The sequence below is a fragment of the Gavialis gangeticus genome, unplaced genomic scaffold (assembly GCF_001723915.1).
Source record: "Gavialis gangeticus isolate Ggan-Ray unplaced genomic scaffold, GavGan_comp1, whole genome shotgun sequence".
In the NCBI taxonomy this organism is placed as follows: Eukaryota; Metazoa; Chordata; order Crocodylia; family Gavialidae; genus Gavialis; species Gavialis gangeticus.
The window spans coordinates 141,673,230-141,698,178 of record NW_017729022.1 but is presented as its reverse complement, the minus strand read 5'-3'; the positions used below and the strand labels follow the sequence as shown (position 1 = coordinate 141,698,178).

General features: G+C 40.2%; 1 protein-coding gene across 1 annotated transcript in view; it reads right to left on the bottom strand.

The window, feature by feature from the left end:
- MACROD2 (MACRO domain containing 2) overlaps positions 1-24,949 on the bottom strand; it is a 1,830,990-nt gene that overhangs the window by 90,068 nt on the left and 1,715,973 nt on the right. Inside the window, exons 11-12 of the mRNA XM_019516252.1 lie at positions 18,876-18,959; positions 2,590-2,652 (exon numbers count right to left, since the gene is read on the bottom strand). Coding sequence (XP_019371797.1) covers positions 2,590-2,652; positions 18,876-18,959 — 147 coding nt within the window. The remainder of the gene's footprint in view (positions 1-2,589; positions 2,653-18,875; positions 18,960-24,949) is intronic.

Genomic DNA, 24,949 nt, shown 5'->3' with positions numbered 1-24,949 from the left:
TCCAGGTGGCTGTGTTGGGCAGCAAAGGGGGTGACTGGTATATGAGGGTGTTAAACCGTGGGGGTAGGCAGCAGGCATCCCCCACTCTGGCACCCTCATAACCCAGCCAGGCCCTGTCACTATCTATATATGCATTTCAGCACATGTAAGCACTCCCCACCCCCCACCTGACAGTACTATCTTATGGTGGAGTTAATTATTTTATTGCATCCTAATATTGGCACATGTGTAGGTGGTGATGCTTTACTGCACAGCTAATTAGTCTGTTCCACCATAAAGTGCACATGCAGATTCACCCAGTTAGTCTCAAAGGGGTCACCCTGCCCTATCTTCTGCCTGATTTCAGACTAAAATAGCTAACTGCCTCTGTACCTAAGGTCTTAATCCACTTTAAGTCTTCATGCAAACTTTTCATTGTCATTACTGGAAGGTTAGCAGTGGATGAAGGATGCTTAATATATGGCCCATTCTTTGTAGCTCTGATCTTTACACCCATAACTAAAGCCCAGTCCAGGAAAACATGAAAGCATTTTAGGCATGTGCATCAAGCACTAACTTTAAAGTGCTGTCCTGAGAAGGCATGTTTGCCTAGGCTGGGGCCTGAAAAGTCTACACCCAGCAAAAAAGTAATGATATGTTGAGTACCGATATTATAAGGTATAGTAAAAGTATGAACATTGTGTCTATGAAAAACTATGCTAGCCTGTAGGAGTGACAAGTTACTTTTGAAAAGACACAAGCTTATAGACACTGCTAGCAACTAAGTTATAATTTAGAAAGGTGACATTTGCACCATATTAGAAGGTAGAGCTAAAATATCTGACTGTTTGGTGGGCTCTATCTGGCATGTTTAGATGATAATGTAACCAGATTAAGCACAACCCTTTGAGCTATTGTGAATTACAAGTAAAGCCCTGATTTATAAAGTTAAAAGCTGAATCCTAGACTCTAAGGCTGGTATAGGGGGGTTCATTAGGCAAAGATATCCACTGTTTATGCAAGGTTCTCAAAGAGTTTTGATTCTAGTTGTGCAACTTGCTATAACACAAAAGGCCCACGTTCAGTGACCTTTGGCTGCTTAAGCCTTCAAGCACTGCAGAGGCAAAGCTGTTGGATTTAAGAAGGGAAGTATGATTGGTAACTGGCATTGTTCTCAAGCTCCTTGTATGATACTGCAGTCTTCAAGGAAACTTCTCACCCTTGGGGAATGAAAAGAACTCAGAGCTCTCTGGGGGCAGGATCCAAAGTCTACTGAAGTCAGTGGTAATATATCTATTATTTTCAATAGTCTTTGGACTCTGTGCATCTACTGTGGAGAGACAAAGGAAGATGGAGAGGAAGTGATAATACAGAGGAGAGGTAAGTGCATAACACCAGCTATAGAGTGGCCTCAGTAAATAACCAGCAGTTTGAACAGTACTGGTGGCCAGAACGCAGAACAGAACTCAAATTGTCAATGCTTTTGCTACAGACTAGAACCAAAAGGGAGGAAAAGTTTGAAGTAATACAAACTCATCTCTTAAAAAGGAGCCACAACACAACAAGCAGACTAATAGACTCAGTAATGTAGGTCGGGTATCTTTTTGCTTCATTCTATTACATATGCTTATTGGCTTTCTCCAGCCGTATGTTTCTAGGTACTACTAAACGCTTTTAGACTGGATAAAGAAGTACTCTATGTAGATGTTTCATGCTGTCTGAATTAAGTAGGTATAGGCAATACACTTTATCAATATACTGGTTAGCTGGTACAAAAGAGATGCAGGGCAGCATTAAAAAAATCATCAAGAAATGCATTCTCTTTCATGCAAGACCAGGTTAGAAATCCTGAGGAACAAAGGTATTTATAGCTATTTTGACTTGTGACTTCAGTTATTGTGATAAATGTTTAATTCTTGTTGTCACTACTTTAATAGTGTTTTCTAGAGTAAAAAAATATAATCAAAAGGAAAGAAAATCACAGATAATCCAATTTAAACACTGAGTGTCATTTTATTTTAAAAGATCTGATTCATTCATAACACAAATTTGTAAAGTTTCTATTTGCATATACAGCTGTATGAATTCTGAAATTAAGTTGCCATTTTTCATTTTCTCATATTGCTCCTTTCTGTTTGAATGGAAAACCTAACCCAATTTTCCAAGGTTTGCAGGCAATAACTAAAATCTAGAGGTACCCTTTTAAATCTTTCAAGAGCAGTTTTTGATAAATTCTGAGTACTCTCCTCGTTCCCTCAAACTCATTTTTCCCATGTTACTCTCCTATAGAATGCCACATGGACCTACATATGCATGGAAAGTTAATTTTTTCTACTTAGAGGATTACCAAAACATATTCTACTTTCAGGAGGGAATGTGGAGCTGGTAACTTAAACAGGGGAGTCTGCATTCCTGCACTGCAATACATTCATTCATTCATTCATTCATTCATAATGAATGGAGCTGTGGTCTCCAATGGGAGAACTGCACAAGCCCTGAGTTAATCTGGTGAAAACCTACAAACGTTTTCAGTCAATAGCATTGACTAAGGTTATTGTTCACCAAGGTGGATAAAGCCTGGGAGAATGCTTGAAAAAACTCAGCACAAACCTGCTTCTTGGCTCCGGCCTTCAGTTTCTTCAGTACTCTGCTTCTCCTCTGTGCCATTATCATCTAACAAAAAAAAAAAGCCACAGCAAAGTTGTTTATGAAATATCTTTTTATTGGTAACAGTAGCATTGATATTAATGGTAATCAGTGTAGCATAAACTGTTAATTTACAACAAGGCCCCACAATAAAGTAGGGAAAATGTGAAGGTGGAAGAAATTTGAAAAATTGCAGACATAAAATGTTACATTTAAAATAGTCACATTTCAAACTGGGTGGCAGATTAAAGCAATAGGCAGAGTTGTTCCATACCCCAGGAAACATCTAAATGCACAGCAAAGTTATCTATACTTATATGACATATACAATACATATGCTTATTGGTTGATTGTTATTTTACTTATTTTATAAACCTTTTTACTTTCAAAAGACCTTTTTTTCTGGAGTAACATTCATACAAGCACTTTGAAGCAGCCACATTTTAGATTTGAGCAACCTATTGCAAGCAGTACTATGCAGGCTGACCATAGTAGCAACAGATTAGTCAGAATTTTATTTTTAAACCCAAAACCTCGACACTACTTCACATAAAGCATGAAAAATGCATGGCAAATGACTAAGAAGGCATATAAGGGGAAAATCAAATAAACCAACAAACCAGAGATTGGTCTAGTGCTTTAATGATTTCTGGGTTTTGTTTTGTTTTTACAATCTTTTTGCATTCGCATTCATACCCTGTTTTCTCCACTGCTTTGTATGCATTTTCATTAGCCATTCTTCCTCCACTCAGCTCCTAGACTGCAGGCAGGTACCAAATGACAAGTTACCCCAGAGAAAGGTATTCAGAGAGAGAGGCTATGGACACAGTACCAAGCTCCTTTGACCTTCTGCCTGAACTGATTAAGAATGAATAAGGCAATCTGTGTTTTCAATAACAGAGAACCCTATTTTAGACCCAGTTTAATCCTAAAAGCTAAGCTGTAACATATTGCATCAAATATCACCAGTGCGGTTATTCGGTTTCTTTTCAGAATGGTGACAGAATGCTTTAAGAGGGAACAATTAGGTATCAGATTTAATGAGGAATTCTAGGAACTGACTCCAGAGCATAGAGATTGATAAAAAGGAAACTCATGTCCCAGACCTAAAAGAGGCTTGATAATCATAAACATGTATCTTGCTGTCTCCTCCTGCTGTGATCTTATCTGGTAGCTGATTTTTTTTTTTTAGTATCACAACTTATATACTGCATTGCATTGTCATTCCCTATTTCAGCCACCTGGCTTTTTTTTTTAACATATGGGGGGTCTGCTGTGGAGAACAGCAGTAGCAGAAATGTGTCTAGCTTGATGGAAGAAAAACAAACAAACAAACCAACCTTAAAAAGAGTGTATTTTTATAAGTAAATATTGTGCATCTTGCGGTAGCATATTTAATTTTACTAACATCCATTCAATAGTCAGACATTTTACTTACCTAGTTTTTTGGCAGGTAATACTTCTCACAATCCAGCAGGTGGAACTAGTGTAGAAGCATTCTTATTCTGAGCCACAGCACATACAGTTACATCCTTAGCTGATCAGATTAGCATGTATTTTACACACTATCTGAGACATCTGGGGCAGAGTCTCAGCAGGTATAAATCAGCACAGTTGCACTGGGATCCATGGAGCTGTACTGATTTACATCAGCTGAGAAACTAACCCTTTAGCTGGGCTGTAACTGTTCATACTGATTTTTACAGGCCTAAATGGATGGATAGCTATAATAATTTCTTAGCTCATGAATGGGCTTTAACCTGTAAAAATCACATTACATGGATGACCAGACGCATTTGATAAGACCAGCATTTTATTTATCAACCTGCTTGTCCAGTTATAGTATGGGGACCACACGCAAATGGGAAATTAGACACACTAAAATGTAAACTGTTATTTTGCAAGACTTGCAGTAAATAGCTAATATGCTACAGGAGAATGCTTTGATGCTATGGGATATTCTTCAGGAAGATAAGGTTGTTTTAGTTCAAGCACTGCGGTTTGAAACCACATATTCAAGATATATGGTAAAACAATATTTAAATAGTCACTAGTGAAATCCTTATGATTATCCATTGCAAGTAATTAACCGTAATATCTATAGAATTATTTTCAGTTCCATAACTAAGCAAAGGGCAAAATTACATAGGATTTCATTGTGACCACTGTGTTACTAAATGTTAACTAAATTGTATTCAGTTTTGTAATTATATTTAGAAAAAAGCAGGTCAGGCCTTAATAAGAACTACTGATATTTATTGCTGGGAATAATTTTTGCATCTAAATTATTGCATTCACCAAAATAACAGCAATTTTGTCAATACTTGTTTCTACATACAGAAAAAAAATGCCAATATAGCAACACTATTTTTTAAAATTAAAATCAACTATTTTCATAATCTGATTCAAAGTTTTCAGTTTCTTCAAAGCACAAGTTGTCAGTGTAAAGTCATATTAATATAGCAAGTTTTTAAATAATCTGCCTTGGATTCATTAGCATGCTACTTTAAGCTGGTAATTCTATGGAAAAATACTGACTTATTACATAGGAGTAATATAATGGTGAATAAAGTACTACATATTTAATTCATGTTACTTGCAAAGACAATCAGAAATATATAAGAAATTTGTATTTTATTTTGGTCTTTCAAGATGGAAGACTATAAGAGATTTTATATGGACGCTGCGCAGCGCTGAGGCCCACCCAGCCTTCTATCCAGTGGGTACCAGGAGCTAATGGGGTATTAAAGATGTCTGGAGCGTGCTGCTGACCACATCACATCTGACTCATTCCAGAGTTAAAGAAACAATGGAGCCCTGCCTTCACTGCCCCAATGGGCCTCAATGGTCTGTAAATGGGACACCTCTTTCCTGCATTCCCCATTTCTAGCAAAATCTCTGAATCAGATAATTATAGAAAGCAATTCCATCTTATCCAAAGGAACCAGTATTCTTAGAGAGTTATGCCTTTAGGGGAGTGAGACTTGCATTTGTTTTCGTGGAGGGTGAAAAAGTTAGCAATTAAGACGGGAGAGCAAATAGAAAGATTTGAAATAACATTATTTGAAGCAACGAGTTAAGGGGGTAGTGGCTATGTCTTTCTCATATTTATATTCTCTTCAATAGGAAAAGACAAGATCTAATTCATTCCCCAGGAGTCTTTCCTATGACACTAGTAATAATAAAAATATGCTATTTCTTTGCATAGTTTCTACAGTGCCATCCTTCTCTTTCCAGTACAGCAGCAGCTGGCAACTGTAACTCCTACAGGTGACAACTGTCCTCATAATATCTCCTTTTCCATTATCCTAGTAATTGAGTAGCAAACTGTCATTCAATCCATAGATGATAGAAAAGAGTGGTGTATGACGCATTGTGTCATTTTAGGCCAGCAAATGTAAATGGTTTTGAGCCACATCAAAAGACAAATGGAAACATCTGTTTCTTTTCCCACAGAATGGCAGGCAAGTGGAAAAACAGGAGTTTCTGAGTTGCAGTAGCACGGTACAGACAAAATAAGCACATCAGTCACAGTAATACAGGCTTCTAGTAATACTTTTTGTTTTCATTTGCAAAACTTGCAACTGATAGGAGCCTGCACTCTCTCCTCATCCATCTGTTTGGTGCCAGTAAGAACATTCCAAAGATGATACACACCTTCATTTTATAAGGTGGATGAGAGGGTAATAAGCAGGCCAAACCATGATTATTAAAAACCTTCACAGGCAGGAAGGGCAAGAGGCAATACACACTCAACCTAGAAAAATAGGCAAATCTGAACTTGTTAGGTCTGCCTTGTATAACAGAGGGGTTTAATGTGTAATAGTGGTCCCAAAATGAAGCAAAATTATACGATAACAAGCAAGAATCAGATGAGAGGGGCATGAAACAAGAAATCTAGAAACAACGAGAGGATCTCCAAACTCCTGCACGAGACAGGGTTTCATTGTCTCTGTAACTGCTAGCAGATGGATAGACCAGTACCCAATTTATTAGTCTGATTACAAATATGGTAAGTCAAACATATTATTTTTGACCACTTGGATCCTCCTATTTCACAGCCTCAATAAGCAACAAATGCTGATAGTTGTATTCTTCTAACATGGACCTTCCTTAACAAACAGTCAGTAGGACCACTTGTGGAGTAACAGGCTGCTCAGCTTAGGAAAAGATGTCAGAATGCAACATTAAAATTACCAGGGACTGTCTGGACTATTTTTTCCAGAAAACTACAGGAGCTTAAAGAGTCAAAATTATATCATACTTCTAAGGGAAAAGGAGAATATCCATTGGACAAATGAAAATTGGCATAATGCCATCCCTCAAGGATGGGAAATCAATACCCTGCAATAGCATCATTCATGTTGTCTACCATTTGGCAGTAAACAACCAAAAGAAAGTTTCTTTAAAAAAATCTACTTCTTCAAGTAGAAATAAAGTGCACAATGGGCTACTGTAGGGGTCATATGTTACTCATAGAAATTTCTCACAAGTATATGTATCACATATCTAGACATTGAATTATACTAGATTATGCCCTGGCATAGTACCTGAAATGAAATCCCTGTATGTTCCCTATGGTTTTCCAGCCAGAAATGTTATGACCATCTGATAATGTGTGTGCTGCCCTGAGTTGGGCCCTATTTTTCTCGGGAATGCATTCATACACAGTGAGCCAAGCTTTGGCCCATAAGAAACAATACAGTTACAAATGACCTTCTTATAGCACAACAATGATAGGATGAGGATGATGATATGGTCCTCCTGGGAGACCACAGGGGAAATAACTGATAAGTCAAGTAAGAGTATAGGCCATTTACACATGTATGATTAGATCTATTCATTTGAACAGAACTATTCACATGCAACAAGGAAAACATAATCATAAATGGCTGCAGGATCATGATTAAAGGTGGCATTTGATTTCAGAGTACTCAGGTAGTAAAAACATATCAGAAATTAAACAAAGCCTACGTATATACAGACACAAAAGCCCTGTTATTGTAGAACTACAACTGCATTGAAGTTAATCATTAGGGTAGTGGCCTGAGGTTGCATTTTCAGTCTGCATTTTAATTTCTTTAATTAAATTATGATTTAGGTCAGTCTTAATCACCACTTGTGTATAACCCTATGGGGTAAACTTTAACTGGGGTTAGGAAAGAATTAAGCATCAGTAATTGCATAATGGAGTTATGAGACTTATTCCCTGCTTGCTGTTTTAACAATTTACCTCAATGAAGAAGCAGAATTTAACACACTGCTATCAATTTGCCAAGCCAGCTAGTTAAGTACCAGTTAGTTAGCTTCTCATTTTTATATAAGGCTTTAGTGAATGATTGTAAAGTGCTGTGTAGAAGATATAAAACTGATGTATATGAGCATAATTGCACAATTAAAAAGAACTGCTTTGCGCTTGCTTGGTCCAAGTACTAAGCAAAGCTGAAGAGCTTCATCAGAACCTCATTAAAGACATCATGTGTTATCCCTACTGCCTTTAATGGTCTTTGGATCAGGCCCTGATTAGGACTGGAAGGGACTTTAAGAGTCTCTAGAACCTCACAACACTTGAAATGTGGATTTGTGTTAGAAGAGATGTTGTCATCCGATAGACTGGGCACAAGATACGAGTTGTATTCTCAGGTCTGCTGCTGACTCACTTTATGACCCTGCGCAAATTGGTGGGACCAATGATTTCACAAGTGTACGCTAAACTTGAATATTCTGGTTTACGGGTTTCTGACTCAGACACACAAATCTTGATTTCTGGAGATGCTGAGCAGTCCAATCCTACTGATTTCAACTACATTTCTTACTATTTAGAACAAATCAAATTAAAGGCATAAATGTCTCGGATGGAATCCTCAAGAACTGGGGTGCCCAAAATTAGCAGACACTTCTGAAAATCTGGCCTTAGCCTCCCTGCATGTCACCCTCATGTAGATGATGGAAATGATAATACAAACCTTGGTAGAGTACTTTGAATTCTACAGAACAAAGTGCTGTAGAGGGAGTATTATTGTCTTCTCAGTATCAAAAAAATCTCAAGTGAACTAACCTAATTAAGGACAAACAACAAGTCAATGGCAGAGATGAGAAAAGAACTGAATAATTCCTGACTCCCAACACTGTGCCTGTTCCTTTAGGCAATGCTGCCTCAGAAAGAAAGTGGGAAAGAAAGATGTGTTTCAGTTCAGGAACCATCAGAAGTGTTTCTTCAGGATCTTTGGTTTTGTGTTTACTGTACCAATTGATCCATTATTCATGAGTACATAATAGAGTGTGTTATTGTGATGAAGTAGGTAGTATATTGTTAACAATACCCAGTTAATAAGCAGAAGACAGTTTCCTTTCTGAGCTGCACTAAAAAAAAAAGCTCCAATGACATACTATCATTGTTTGTTACAGTGCTGCAATCGTGTGGGTACAGGAATGTAATAGGAAGAAGAAAATGTTGGAGAAAGCAACACATAAGATTAGTTTTGTTAAAAGCAGCATAACCTACCTAATAAAAAAATAAAAGCACCCCAACAGGAAAACATTCACTAAATGTATGCATTACCACTTAAAGCATTTGTTGTGTTAAAATTTCATAAGCATTGGGGCTTCCACTCTTTTCTGCACTGAGTCTGAGTGATCATGGTAGCTTATTGTTATTCACATAACGGATAGAAATGTGAAATGAGTTCCTTGACAGATGTGTACCCTGGAGGTACATTGGTTTGTCACTGCATATAATTCCTCTCTGACAACACTATATGAGTCACTTTCGTGACTTAGTGCTTTGCACTTTATTCCATCACAATAGGTGGAAAATCAATTTTAAAATTATTTAAAGTGAAGATAGGAATTTCAGCTTTTTACTAGATAAAAGATATACACACACACAATTCTATAAAAATCATACAGGGGACTTGGTAATGGGATGGTCACTACATGAAAAAGAGATTCATTTTCAAAGCTTGTTTTCTAGCAAAGAGCCTTGCTAAAACTTACGGTGTAAGCTGAACAAATGTTAATCAGCTTAGTGTTGCTTGGCTTAGTGGAACAGGCACACGATAAAGCAACAAACCTGCTCTGACTGTCACAGCTGTGACTTGCCACTAGAGGCTTGCTGAGCAGGGGCAGGACTAGGAGCAGGACCCACTCACTGCTCCTGCCGGCCAGAGAGAGGGCCCACCACTGTGTCAGCTGCAGCGAAACCAGCAAGACCCGAGGAAGCCACTTCTCTGGAGCTCTCTGGTCTTGCTGAAATTGACACAGTGGCTCCACACCGGGAGTGGGGCTGTCGGGCTTTGGCAGCTCTGCTCTTGGCACAGAGCTGTCACTGTTAGACCAAACCAAGCTGCTTCCCTAGGGCTCTCTGATCTTGTCAAGCTGTGGTGGCTTTGTGCTGAGAGCAGGGCTGCCAGGTCTCAAGCTTTATAGCCCTGCTCTCAGTGTGAAACTACTGTCAGTTTCAGTGAGAGCAAAGAGCCCCAGGGAAGCTCCCTGGCCTCCTTACATGTGTGGGAGGAAGTGGAGGAAGGATTTCCATGCCCCCCACCACCCCAGCTTGCTGGTCCCCAGGAGACCTGGGTTCTGTTCCAGCCAGGCAGGGTGTCCCTGGCTGTATGCATGGGAGGAAGACATTTCCTTCTCCCTCCCCCAACACCACCCCCTCACTGCTTGCTGTGGCCCTAGAGTCACTCACTCTGCCCAGCAGGAGCAGCAAGCTGGTCCTTCCATCCCCATGTACAGGGAGCTGGGGACACCCTGCCCAGCCATAGGCATCTTGGGTCTCCTAGGTAGCAGCAAGCAGGGGGTGGGAATTCCCCCTGTACTTCCTGCTTCCCAGCAGACTGAGGCTGCACTGTGGCTGGGCAGGATGTGCCCAGCTCCCTGCATTTGTATAGGGAAGGATGGGGCAGGATCCTCTTGCTCTGCCAGGTGTGGGAGGTGGAAAAAAAAAGGACTGGGTCCCTCAGAGCACAGGTAGCGCCCGGCCTGCTGGCAGCTTGCCCCCTGTGCTACTGTTGGCTGGGTGCTGCCTAAGCTCTGAAGAGCCTGATCCTTTTTTGCTGCTAGTGGCAGCAGAGCCAGAATGAGTGGCAGTGGAAGGCACTGCAGCCACCAGGTGTTCCAGGGCTGCCTCAGCCCAACATCCCCAGGGGGTAAGCTGCCATGCCCAGCCCCGCTGAGCTCTGGCATCCCCACTTGCCTTGACTCAGGAGGGGGCCACTGCATTCTGGGATACTGGAGGGCTTCAACTTGGGCAGAATATTTGTGAGACATGGCCATCGTCATGGTAGTGGAACAGGAAGAAAATTAGGTGGATTGGAAATAATCTTGCCCTGGAGTGGCATAACTTTAAAGTGAATGACAAGCACTTTAAACCACTTAAAAAGTGTCAATGTGCAGCCAGTCCAGGGGCAAAGAGTTAAATTTACCATGTATCAAGGCCCTTAGTGACTTAGTACTTTGAATCTTATTTCGTCTCAATAGATTGAAAGTCAATTTAAAAATTATTTAGAGTGAAAACAGGAACTTCTGCTATTTACCTGATAACAGATAAATTTGCACACACAATTATATAAAAATAATAGTTCAAACTTGGTAAGAGCATACTTAGTAGTGAGTTAATCACTAGGTGAAACATTTATTTTCAAAGCTTGTTTTCTAGCTCTGTGTGATGAGTATGCAGCAATTTAATGAAATTCTAGTAGCCACACCAACATAGTAAACATATCTTTAAGGAACCATTAAAGAAATTGTCTCCACTTTGGAGACAGTAGAAGACGCTGTCTATTTTTTTCCAGTTAAATGGAACACAAATTCATCTGATATCCTGAACACTGTCATCAGTCAAAACAGAGAACAAATTTAGGGGAAAAAAGAAAAAGTAAGGAGCCATGAACCAAACTAGAAAGGGGTTAATAGCACCTCCTTAATTATAACTAATCTGTATTAGAAAGAAAAGGTTCACCACCATGTTTGATCATTTTTATTCCTGAAAGAAATCTTTCTGCAGTGCTTTATCTTAATTTCAAATAATCTTTTCAGAGGACATATGTAATACAACTTATTTAAAAGGAATGATTTAGTTCAGTGGTAAAAACGAAAGGAGGACAGTCTAAAATTTAACCGCTAAACAATTTTAGTAAGTGCTAGCACTTTGAGGTTAGGTACAGTTCAAAAAGCCCAAGGCAGAATCAATCTAAGTTACATAGTTTTCTCTAGGTGTTGTAGTTTAGGTCAGTAGCAAACAGAACACACATTCATCCTTTAGTGGCAGGGGGCAAATTTTAGAATGGCAAATGGGTTCTACCATTTTTAAACCAGCCTGTGCACACCAAATTTCTGTTCTGTGCTGGGTATAGACCAGTTTCCAGTCACTTATACTTGTAAAAGTGTAATATCTGTATCTCGCCTCAAAGCTGAATGAGTGGCTATATGTTTTTCTATTATAATTATGTGCCCATGTGTTCATTTGAATGATCATGACTGGAGTTGAGGTTTACAGCAGAGTATTATTGCCCTGTGGGATGTGATAGTGGGATATAACTGCTACTTCTTGACTCAAATGGCAAAACAGTCATTTGCTATAAACTGCAGGACACTTGGAAACTTTATCAGAAGGGGAATGCGTGGGCATCTATACACAACCACAGAGGCTGCTCTGACATGCTGGAATTCCAGTATGTTGGCGCAGACTCAATTACTCTGTCTTCATTTACTGCGCTCCAGCAGCCTCCTGCATCTTGTGTATCAGCATCCCCATGCTTAAAAATGGAGGCAGGGGCACTTGAACTAAAGCTCATTGAACAAGCTTTAGTTCAAGCATCCCCACCACCATTTATAAGCATGGGGACACTGATACACAAGACCCAGCAGTACTGTAATTAGAGCAGCTCTTGGAGTCACTCTAAGAGGTTAATTAAAGCGCCTCCACCACCCCACCTCCAGAGCACATGTAAAAGTGCCCCGTGAGACCAGTTAACACTAGATCTAATTCTTAAGAAAGAGGGATAACTACCTGGGAATAGAATTACAAGGCTTTTAACGAGGTGTTTGACAGAGTTAATGAACACTGATGTTTCTGCTACTGGAAAATGCTAGGTGCCAATAGCAGCTACATGAACTTTAAGGCTGCCATTCAACAAAGCACTTAAATAACAAACCCTTCAGAGGGAATTAAGCACTTTCTTAAGGGTTCAACTGAATAGGGATGGGATTACAAATATCTAAGCATGTGCCTAAGTGCTTCGAGTCAGGAATTAGAGTGAAAGAAACAGTAGCCAAACTGCATCTCTTAACAGATGAAGTGAATGGGAAGAAGGCAAATTGAGCTGTTACTCCATAACTGAGAGACTGCTAAGAAAAGAAATCCATTTCTGAGAATATGCTTATCAATGAGACAGTTTACAAGACACTTCATGCAATCCACCTAAACTTCAGTCCACCCAGTGTAATTATAGGTTGACGCTCAACCCCCAGATTGTTAAGCAAAGAAACTCTGGATCTATGTACAATCAAAATTCTTCCTTTGGAGATAAAAAGGTTTGAAGTCACTGGTAAGAATTTTACTAGAATAACATTATCTGGGTATCAGATACATTAAACCCAAAGAACTAACAAGATGATCTATAACTGCACTCTGTCTCAACTTTCTGTATCTTCAAAGTAAAAGGAGATATGCCTTGTCTGAGCAGTAAGAACATACATCCCTAGGTGAGCTCAGATCCCTGCCTATTTGCTGAATAATATTTCAGATAGTTGAGGCTGCACTTGAAAGCTAAGAGGTTTGTAATCTGATGACCCTTTCAGACAAAAGAATACACCTCTCTGCTTGCTGCTTTTAAGAAGATTTGTGTTCATCCTGACCTCTGGGCTTGGGTCATCTAGCAAACTTTTCCAGTCAGGTGAACAGAAAGCAGACAAATTTGATCTAGGGGCACAATTCCCACAAAATGCCTCCACATGGGTGTGGAAGGCCTGTTGAAAAGAAAATCTCTTGACGCTAACAAGCTTTTTTTTTATGGAATGGAATCTACTCTTCCATTTTTGGTCCTTTCCTTCCTTGTATCTTTGAGACAAGGTATTTAGCAGAATTTACAGATTCACTGGAATCTGACATGGCTGTGCCATGAGCACTTCTGCTATCGCTCTGAACTCTCGATCTCTCGGCTTCCACTCGCTCATCCCAGTGTCCGTGCTGCTGGAGTAGAGTTCCATTTCTGGTGACGTTTATGGAATTAGCTGTGGCAGGACAATATGTAGGGCATCTGCATGCTTTCAAATGCCCTGATCGTGCTGTCAGGATGCTGACTAGAAGAAGGCATAACATGGGTGCTGATAACATGGGTGAATCATCTCCTGATGATGGAGAAAGATTTAAGTGACCAACTTGATGTTGTTAGAGTTACCAATTTCCTTTGATACCATATGATGGTAACATATCTATAGCCTCTGAAAGAAGTGGATGGCGCTGTGCTCCAGTGGCTTTCTTCTGTTTTCCTAAGAGATTTCAGAAGGAGGTAATGAGTAATTGATCTTCTACCTTGTAGTTCCAGAAGTACCTGTTATGTCACCCAACTCAGTGAATACCTGAGGCAAAAGGAGGGTTAGTGAAGAGTTATAGAGGGGGTTTTTAGCTCTGTTTTTACTTAGTAGGAATGACAGTGATGGGAGCATCTGACCTGAAATGTGTGTATTGACTGTAGTAACATGCTTTGGACAGGTGTACTTTTAAGTGTTAGTTATTTCCAAATAAGTAAAGCAAAAGACTCCTGTGTCTGCAAATTAACCTTGATTTTCACTACCTTTGCTGTCTACAATGTCTGTTTAAAAATCTGAGAGTTTTGCAGACATTAAGGTAGAATATACCTAGTTTGACTTTTTCACCCCTTAGGTTTTTATAACCAGCCAGTCATATAGTGCATGTGACTGATAATAAAATCAAAATGATACCTAGTTGATTCCACCCACCCAGAACACTTTACAAAAGTTTCCTGTTTGCACATAAATTATCTGAAATACTATAGGAACCTTTTGGGGGAGGGGGAGAATGTTTTTTCTATTTCCTTCCAGATAGTATTCAATGCTACCTCATAACATACCACAGAATACAATAAACGACCAATAGCAAAATACGATCTGCAATTCACACTAGCTTTTTCACCCATTAGTTCAAATACAGAGAACAATATAATAAATAGCTTAATAACAGAGACCATTCATACTTTAGAAACTCCATATTAAATTGCTTTCATTAACATGTCAAGCATTTATTGTCACTTACTGGAAAACAAACTCCCTACACAGAACTACATATTTGACATTCCTTGGTTGTAGAGGAAGTAGTAAAATAGGAATCAACCTTCAATGATCTTCTGGAGAGATGTTAGCCATGCTGTAGAGATATTGCTACCTCATCTCAAACCAGCAAAGCAGCTGGGCATGTGGTAGAAAAATAACACTGCTGAGATGTTACTGTGCTCAGAATAGTATTTTAAGATCCAGGAGTAAGTTAGGGTAGCAGAAGGCTGTTAATAGACTAAGTTAGGTTCTCTTCACATATTCTCACTTGCATTTTAAAGAGACACCTCAGCTAATACAGAACAACTCTACGTTCTTCTCGTAATTTCTCTAAGCCTTTTTATTATTACTGACGATGCCATGCTGGGGAAAAATATTATGTTGTTAATATTTAATGAATATGCTTTTAGGCTTGCCCTTACAGTTAAAATACTATTCAGGTAAAACATGTCCACGATCTCCTAAAGTAAAAATATGTTAAAGCCAGTGAACTTGGGTATTATTGTGAGGTAACCTCCCTAAAGTCAACCCCAAACAGAGAGGCTGGTTTTGAAGGTAAGCACACACACACAGCATCCTGGATAATGCAGTGGCATGTATTCACATCTTTTTCATCTGCAAGGATGGTGCATGAGGTCTTTTAGATAGTTAGAAACTACAGTCTAGGTAATAATTAGGACAACATTTATCTGGGGCTAAATCCTATTCTCAGATAAATGTGTGCAAATCCCATTTACTTAAATTGAAATGGCTCACAGGTGCATTACATTAGAATCCGGCCACTTTGCAACTTTATAGGAATTCAGTATCTATGGCCTAACTGCCTGATGCCTTTTGAAAACTAAGGCAAAGGTAATTCTACAGAAATCTGACCCAAACCCTTTTTTCCCCTCAGTGGATGCTTTAATTACTTTTTTCCATCACAAGGACTCTCGAGTCTAAATTTAGACTTTCAACCCTATGCATTACAGACCTGATTTCTGCCTAAGGAGAAGAGAATTCTGTCACCAGATAGATTAAATTCTGCAGCAGTGATTATGTATTACAGGCCTCAATTCTGCATCAGCAAAATCCACTGGATGGCATCAAATTCAAGGAGTCCAGGTATTTTATACTTTAAGGTAAAGTAATCATTCCATTGCCATGCTATTTACTTCATCCTTTCAATACATTTTTTGTACTCCACAAAGCAAACTCTAGATCACAAAGGCACATTAACAGGAATAGTAAAACTGGGAGGCCATAATGCAGAAGTAGCTAAAGGAATAATGTCAGCTCTTTTGTCAATGAAAGGAGAACCTTGTGGGTTTACAGCATCCAGTTTCTTCTTTATTTTTAGTGCCTGAGGCTTCTGCTGCACCTTACATATATTATGCAATTAACTAGCTCATTGTGCAATAAATATAGACCAGCCACACATGTACGGTAATTATTACACAATAAAAATGACCATTCAGCTATAAAAAGAGCCAACCAACTATAAAGTTAGTGCTTGAAAATGTGTAACAGCTCTATAACTGGTTTTTGTCTGGTTTTAGTTTGAACATGTAGCAGGGCCCTAAGGCAAAGCTAGTTTCTAGAGGCTTCCAAAATAATGCCCCCACCATAATAACAGCCATTAAAATGATCATTGTTTATCCTCATTAGAGAAAATGATATCATCAGGCTTCAATTATCTATGATCTTCTACAGCACTCAACCAGCAGCTAAATGGGCATCTTTATTTTGCCATTGTTGAGATTTTCTAATGAAATGATAATCTAGAGATGAAATTGCTATTTGATTTTGAGGTGGGTTCAATTCAGCAATATACAGTTAATGAGAAAGAAGGCTGAAAAAGATTTCTTGAGTCCCTCCACACCTTGAAGATAATAACATCCATTTTCTAAATACTTGCTATTAACAAACAATCACAAGGTTAGTGATAGGATGTTACTCACAGTTACTTAATGTGATGGATGTTTTTATTTTTCTGGTCTTAGTGACTCATGCCATACCACCAGTATTTTAGGAGCACTAGTCACAGCACTAGGTCAAAATGATGAAAATTATGTAATGACATGCTCAGGTGGAGACTTAAACATGTTCTTTTGGGAACTTTGGGTGAAAGGTATTTTATGGCAAGAAACTGTCTAAAAAATAAATGATCAAGGCTCCCCTTATGAATTATATCACTATCAGTCCTTGTACTAACAAACATTTTGTGGAGGCACATGTCTCAAAACAACATACAAATCTGCACTCTCAAAATGTACTAATAATCCTCTTTGGACTCTAATATGACTACAATTCTATCAATGAGATTCTGATTCCTTTAAAATTATTTTAATTTGATCCAGCACCAGAATGATTTCACTTTTTAGTACAATGTACTGCTTCTGCACCCATAGATTAGCTTCCCTATGTAGATTCTAGTTAGAAAAGTATATCTGTTCAGAAGAGTACATAAGATTAGTCCTTTTCTGACTTGGATGGAGTTAAGTAGTTGGGTATGAATATGGAGTCATGCACTACATAAATACATTGTAAACGTAGGGCCCCTATACACATACAGGGAGGCTGATTAATCAAGTCTGCTGGTAATTAATCATTTCTGCTGGTAATTAATCAAGCATGGTAATTGCTGTGTTCCAGCAGACTCCAGCATCACATGTATCAGTGTCTCCACACTGGAAAATGGTAGGAAGGGCACTTTAACTAAAATTCATTTGATGAGATTTAGTTAAAGCTCCCCCACTACCATTTTTCAGCTTGAGGATGCTGATGTATGTGACACTCCAGGCACTTTAATTAGAGCAGCTCTGAGACCAATTCTCATTAAAGTGCCTCCTCCCCCCACAACTCCTGAAGCATGTGTATAAATGCCCCTATATACCAGATTCTATTCCAGAAAGGGGAAAAAAAATGCTATTGCATAGTGTGAGGTGATAGTGGTAGTAGATTTACTTGATCATTTAACTTAACCAGACATTGACTGTTTCATAATGCAATGTATATTACTTTTGAAATCATCAGTTGTACCCCATCAAAGCACTTATTTCATTTATAGCAACAATAATAAATAGTTTATTACATCAGCAAATCATTCCTAATTTTGAATCTCCTTTGATAGAAAATATAACTGTAGCAGAATTCACTCCCAGTGTCTAAGCCAAAACATACTTGCACAATAAATATAGACATTGGGAATATTTTAAAAGAAAAGTATTGTGTCTGGCAGGAAGCTTAATGCTTCTCCCACCTTAAGAAGCAGGCAAGCTAGTGCTGGGGCAGCCTGCAGGTGTGGCCAGGGTTGATTATAGTCATCTGACCCTGGAGGAAGGCTGGGGTTAGGTAGGATATAAGCCCAGATCTGAGTGGAGCCAGCAGTAACATATTGGAGCCTGCTAAGAGAACCTCATCAGGATGGTTGCAACTCCAGAAGGGCAGCTGGGAAAGTAAAGCAAGAAGCAGCCTGGAGGTTTGGAGAAGAATTAATGGGAGAAGGAGGTTCCTAGGGATTCAGGGAGGGGTCTAGAGCCCAGACTGAGGGACTGAGAGAGTGTGACCATAGAGAGTCCAGGTACCCCAGAGAAGGGGCTAAGTGGAAGAGATCAATAGATGCCATCTATGAGGCATAGTGTAGGGGAGGAATGGAGTTAGTTGATTAGCACACAAAGCAGTGACCATGGGCACCTGGTGGTCATTTGAGAAAGCAATTTGGGCAGCCCTGGAGCAGCCTCCATCATAAAAGTAATAGATGTCGGTGCATGGCAGGTGACTAAAGGGGTGATTGTCCACAAAATGAGGGCTGCAGGGACTCCAGGCCACTACTGGCCACCTTGACTTCATGGCCACTGCTGGAGAACACCTTGTCACACTCTATTCTGCTTATCTTAACTGAAAGTAAATCTTTGTCCTGCAGTAAAAAAACCCACTGATGACAGACTCTGAAAAGCCTTAATACCACCTACCCTCTTTATCGTCCCGTAGGTCTTCCACTTGCTTTGATTTGCACTTTGTTGGAGATGGAGGCTGGCCTTTTTGTTCCAATCCCTCTGCAAACACAAAGACTTAATAAATATGTTATTTTCAAATTATATTATTTAATTAAATATTAATATGCAAGATATTGTAGCTATAAGTACATTTTATCTCCGCAACCCTGTCAGTGCAGAATGCCTTTGCTGGTATTATGAAGATTCATTACTGCATCATCTGCCATAATAGGGACATAATGGGGGCTTTTGGGCTTGAATTGAACTTAACCTATCTTTCATATCCGAGCAGTGAATAAAGCTCATTTAAATGACTCTCTTCTTCACACTCTCTTAATCTCTTCAGACCTATAAAGTTTAATAATGTTTTAATTTGTAGCTTTGTTAAGCAATGTGTATTGTACTATATTATGAAGTGGTGAAGAAATAAGTTGAAGTAGTTGAATTTTAGCTCTGAGTTCAATTTTGCATTCACCAATCTTATCCACTAACAAAGGAAAATTGACCTAAAATGCTTGATTTAGATAACAGAGTATAAGTGGATACTTGGTACTGACTTCGACTGTTTCATGAAATATGAATGTTCAGAGTTCAAAATAGTGGCTGTGTATACACACTGCATTTCTACCAGAAGAATCACTGTTCCCCTGAAACAATGACAAGCATTTGTTCAATCTCTCCTGGGTGAAATGTCCCTTCTGGGAGAAGATCTTCCAGGTATCAGCCTGAAAGATATCCCTTGTGAGTTTCTCTTGCAAGAATGAACACTTACACACTCTTCTCCCATTTTGGAGGGAAAAGGAAGAGAGTGGGGACTACCCCAGGCTGGAGACTGCCACTGCTACCCTTCCCTCCAGGACCAGTTTGGTAGGGGAGGGCAGCAGGAGGCAATGCTTCCTGGTTCTCCCCCATATGAGACTGCCTGGCCTACGGAACAGGCTTGGGGTTTGTCCTTGTTCCCTCTGCTTCTCAGGGGACTGGAGGTGCTGGTTTGAAGTGCTGTGAAAGGAAGAAGCTGCCAGTGCTAGGCTTGATGTGCTCTGCAGGGAAGATGCTACCCCCAGCACAGCACTTGATTGCCTCCCAGGACTAGGAGGGCTAGAACAGCCTCTGCTGCCCACATCTTCCCCAGGCTGCTCCCTGGTTTGGAGAAGGCAGGAAGAACAAGAGATGGGTGCGCGAGATGTGGGCTGAACTCCTCTGTTGCTTCCTGTCTTAGAACAATTTCTAACAGTAGAAGTTCCTCAACAATGTCCACTGCTAAAAATGAACATCGTATACAACCAGTATTAGTTTCTTTGGAATTTTTGTTTTGTTTTTACTTCTACTTAGCTACAAAATGAAGCAGAAAGGGGAAAAAAGTGATGTACTGAACTTGTTTATAATAGTAGAGAACTAGGGTGTATATGACTTAAAATTAGTCAATTAAGCTTTAAAAGTTGTGAAGATTTTATCCAACAACATCAAACTGACTTGCCATCTCTGATATCCTTAATGTAAGGCATCAAATCATGGCTGGAGGCTTTCCCTTCACAGAGATTGCCCTCAAAGTGAAAACTGATTGCAAGGGCGGATTGTTAATAGGAGAAAAAAAAAGGAGATGTTGTTGACTAATATGGAAATTAATCAGGCAGGGTATTTGTAAATTAAGACACATTATATGAAAGCAGGTTTGCTAATTAGAGAATTCTTCAAACACTTTTGTTTTAGTAGATTTAAGTTTGAGAACAGAGAAGTAAAGACAATTAAAACTAGGTTCTTTGTGTGAGGCTAGTCAACAGCAATAGAAAAATACCTTCCTGGCCCGCTTCAGTTCCTAGAACCCTAATGGGCAAGTTGCCTTTTTCTGCAGGAGGAGAGAGGCTGGGACTGAGGAAAGGGAAGAATGTATGTGTGGTTTAGAGAGAAAGGAGGGGAGGGAGAGATACCAGCAGACTGGTGATGCTACATCTCTCCTATAGACCTTAAAAGTGTTACTGAAGACCTCTCTTCAGTCTCTTGTCAGTCTTATTAGACAGTCATGGGCTTCTGCCTCTTACAATCAGCCCTTAAAGTTTCTTAGGATCCATCTACCCTGAAGCTGCTGGTAACCTTCTTAGGCCAACTACAGTGAACCTAAAAAGCCATCTCACTACAAGCCATCTGCTACATGAAGAGAGCCACAGAAGATCCAAACAAGCTTTCTGAGCTTTGCAGCAGCTGAAAATTGGGAGGCAGCTGAAGTGATAGGGGGGCTGACACCCCTATTCAGGCAATTCTACACCACTGTTAACATGATGCTAGGCTAAGAGTAAACCATGTGTTAAACAGTTTAAAGGTAAAAATAGGTATAAGAACAGTGTAGTTAGTTGAAAATAAGAAATTTAGCCATTAGAACTCCAGGAAACCAAAGCAAAGTTGAAACTCGTGAGACATCTAAACATTTGAAACTACAGAATGTTATTGATAATGTCCTGATGCCAGCACAATTAGCCCCTGTCACCTTGGCCTAAAAAAACTCAGTCTGTTACAGTAAAGGGCTTCAATTAATCACTGTTTATGAAACTAGAACTTATTGTGCCACCCCTGCAGCCCCAGAAACTGGCACATGAAGCAAGGGGGAGTTCCAACTTTTATATAGGGGTTAGGGTCACAAGCCAACAGGTCAAAGACAGGGAATAGGTAAAAGGTAAAGAAGTTTCAACATTGTGGTAACACATGTTCAACATCCTAATTTTCCCACACACCTCCAGAGGTGTCCTCACACAACAAGCCTTTTGTCCCTACAGCACTCAAACAGCAGCTTGCAGTTGCCCTCAAGTCTGAGTCCAGCTCCTTCAGTTCACAGTCCTGGCTGATGGAGCCAGTGAGATCTCCAGCTCCACTGTGCACTCTTCTGTGTAGGGCTGACCAGGTTCCACCTGCTTGCTGCTCTCTCTTCACCTTACTATCGCCTCATACTTCCTCTTCCTTTTTCTCTTGCTTCCTCCCCCCCTCCAGTCCCTGGGGGTTTCTGGGAGTTACAGTCCATATTAACAATCAACACAGCTCTACAGCACTACCCCCTGGTTCCTCCTGCTATTACACACATTATATTCACATTATAATATACATGCAGTAGCATAACTAAGGAGGGCAAGTGGGGCACTAGCTCCAGGCATTGACTATCAAGGGGGTGCTGAAGTCACACCGTGATCCCAGGAATCTTTGCCACCCAGTGGCAGACTGACGGGAGAGGGGGACAGGAGGGAGCCATAGCCCCTGGGCACCAGCTGGGGGGGGGGTGCCGGCTGAGCCCTTCAGAGTTCTTATCATGTGGGTGGCAGCCGCATTTGTTGTTTAACCTGCTTGCCTGCCCTGCGGGTTGGGTGTTTACTTACCTGTTTTGGCCAGAAATTCCGTCCGCCAGAAATTCCGTCCACCCCCGCCCCCCGTGTCTGGTATGCCGGGACTTTCATTTTCTTCCTGGTCGAAACAGGTAACCAAACAGGGTTGGGGAGGGAGCAGAGGAGTTCCCAGTGCAAAGGACCGGGGGGGGGGGTGGAAGCAGAAATGCATTGGCCCCTGGGCACCAGAGACCCATGGTACTTCACTGTTGTCACCATGCCTGCCCTGGGAGTCTTTGCTCTGAGCTGCCCCTGCCCAGTGATACAAGATGTGCCCAGCAGTGTATCTGGAGGGGAGGAGGTAAGCAAAATGGTGCTCCTTCCCCTCCTCCCCCCACCCTCCAGGGAATCTTTGCCAAAGCAGATGCAACCTGAGTTCAGTAACATACATGGGAGCAAAGGAGAGTAAATGGGGCTGTCTTGTTCATGGGCCCAAGTCAACGCTGCTATAGTAGCAGTGTCAGCAGCACTAGCAGCCTTCACTCTGAGGACAGCAGTGGTAAGACTCCACTCTTCCTCCCTTCTCCTGATCTCCCTATGCTGCTCTCCAGTGATTGGTCTTCCATCCTTCCCCACCCACTCTGGGCACTGAATGATCTTGTTATGCATATGGTAAATCACACAAGTGTTTTGCCAATTCCTATCTTCTTTACTGTTATATACTCCACAAAATTGCCTGCAGGCAAAAGCACTCTGAGATAATCCATTGCCCACTCCCTATCAAATGCCAGGCCTGTGAAGCTGAAGGCAAGACCCTTGAGACCTCACATTCTATTCACCTCTCTTCCAATACATTCCTGTGCACACAAAGGTAAGAGAAGAAACTTCCACTTAGCAAACAGCCAGGTTGTCTGAAAAAACTAGCACCTCCCTACTTAATAGGGCATGGGAAGAGTTATCCTCTCAGGCAAAATCACAATTTAAAGCAGAGTTACATTCCCCCAAGAGCAAGAAAGAAAGATTAAGCACTTGGCCATTCAAGAAGTCAAGGGAAGGCAAGACATCTTTCTATCTGCTTATTTATCCTGTAGCATAGTATACTTGAATCTGGCAAGAAAATCCAATGAATGCTATGTCAGACAGGAAATGAGATGCCATGGCAGCTTGAAATTCAAATAAATATTCTGAAATGGAGACCTATATTTGATTAATTTAATTAGTTTAAAAATGTATTTAATGTTATATATTACAGAAAACACAACTTAGTAATCGTTATATCTTTGCTTTAGGCAAGAATTTTCCCTTTACTATAGGATTCTACAAGTTGCAGAATATAAAGTATTGTTATAATCATTGATTTACTGCAGTAATAAAATACCCTGAAGATTTGCTTGGTCTCAGGAACTGGATCTTCCTCTTTTAAAAGTCAGTTCTTGATAGAAGACCATGATAAGAGCCAATTAAATTTGAAATTCTAATACTATATTTGGAAAAGAAGCGACATCAAGATCAATTTCTTCCCTGTTTGTAGAGCATTGAAAATTAACCACAGGAAATATAAGGGGTGTGGGGGTGAAGGCTCAGTTCTTCAATCAATGCAAAGGTGTAAAGTCAAAAGTAACAGCCAGGTTCCATACATATGGCTCCTACAAAAGATTTAAAAAGCTGAAAACAGATAGACATTTAAAAGATATGTCACTCCCTATCCTCCCTCACACCTTAAAAAATAATTCTGAATATTTATAATGGGCCATGTTGACCTGGGGCCAGTTTGGCTCTAATGCTCTTGTGTACGCTGCCTGCTATTTTCTCTTTTTGTCTGACAATGCTTCACTTCAGGGGACTCAATCAATAGGAGGGTTTCAATCAACACTCTCCCTTCTGACAATGAAGTTTATCGTCTAATCAATCTGCGAGGCTTCCTCTAGCCTCAGAAGTCAAATGTCAATCAAGTTTAAGTGCAAGTGCCCACGTATATCACCGCTAGACCTTTCAAGAGTATCTGAATGCATCAAATAATATAACGAATGTCTTAATTGACAGCACAAAGATGTCAGGTGAGGCGACTTACATTGAGAGAAGTTAGAACTTTTACTATCTCCAGAGGAACAGTGTTTCTCAACTCTATAAAGAACCTTAAAATGCCCACAAAAAGTATGTGGAAGAACTGTCTCAAGAGAATGAGATTTCAATCACAATTTCATTGCTTCTTAGCAGATGGGCAGATTTATCTCACTCCAAAGACAGAAAAGGATTTTTGTAGGCTTCAAATAGTATCTTTCTATCATCTCAAAAATACAAATCTTAACCCTTCCTGTGCTGCAGAGATATATCTAGTTTGTTCAGAACAAAGCTGGCCTACTCTTGCCAAAACCATGCTTGCAAGCATTTTGCTAAATTTTCACCAGGTGTTGAACTTGACAATCTTTGCATCTTTCAGCAACTGTAGCCACTACATGGTAATATTTAGAGGGGGGGGAGGGAGGGAGAGAAATGACTGCTTTTCATGGGTCAAATTCACAGAGACTAAGTCTTATAGTTTCATAGTTAGTAGGGTCGGAAGGGACCTGCGCAGATCATCAAGTCCGACCCCCTGCCATGGCAAGAAAGAGTACTGGGGTCAAACGACCCCAGCAAGGTGTTCATCTAACCTCCTCTTAAAGACCCCCAGGGTAGGAGCCAGCACCACTTCACTTGGAAGTTGGTTCCAGACCCTGGCTGCCCTGACAGTGCAGTAGCGCCTCC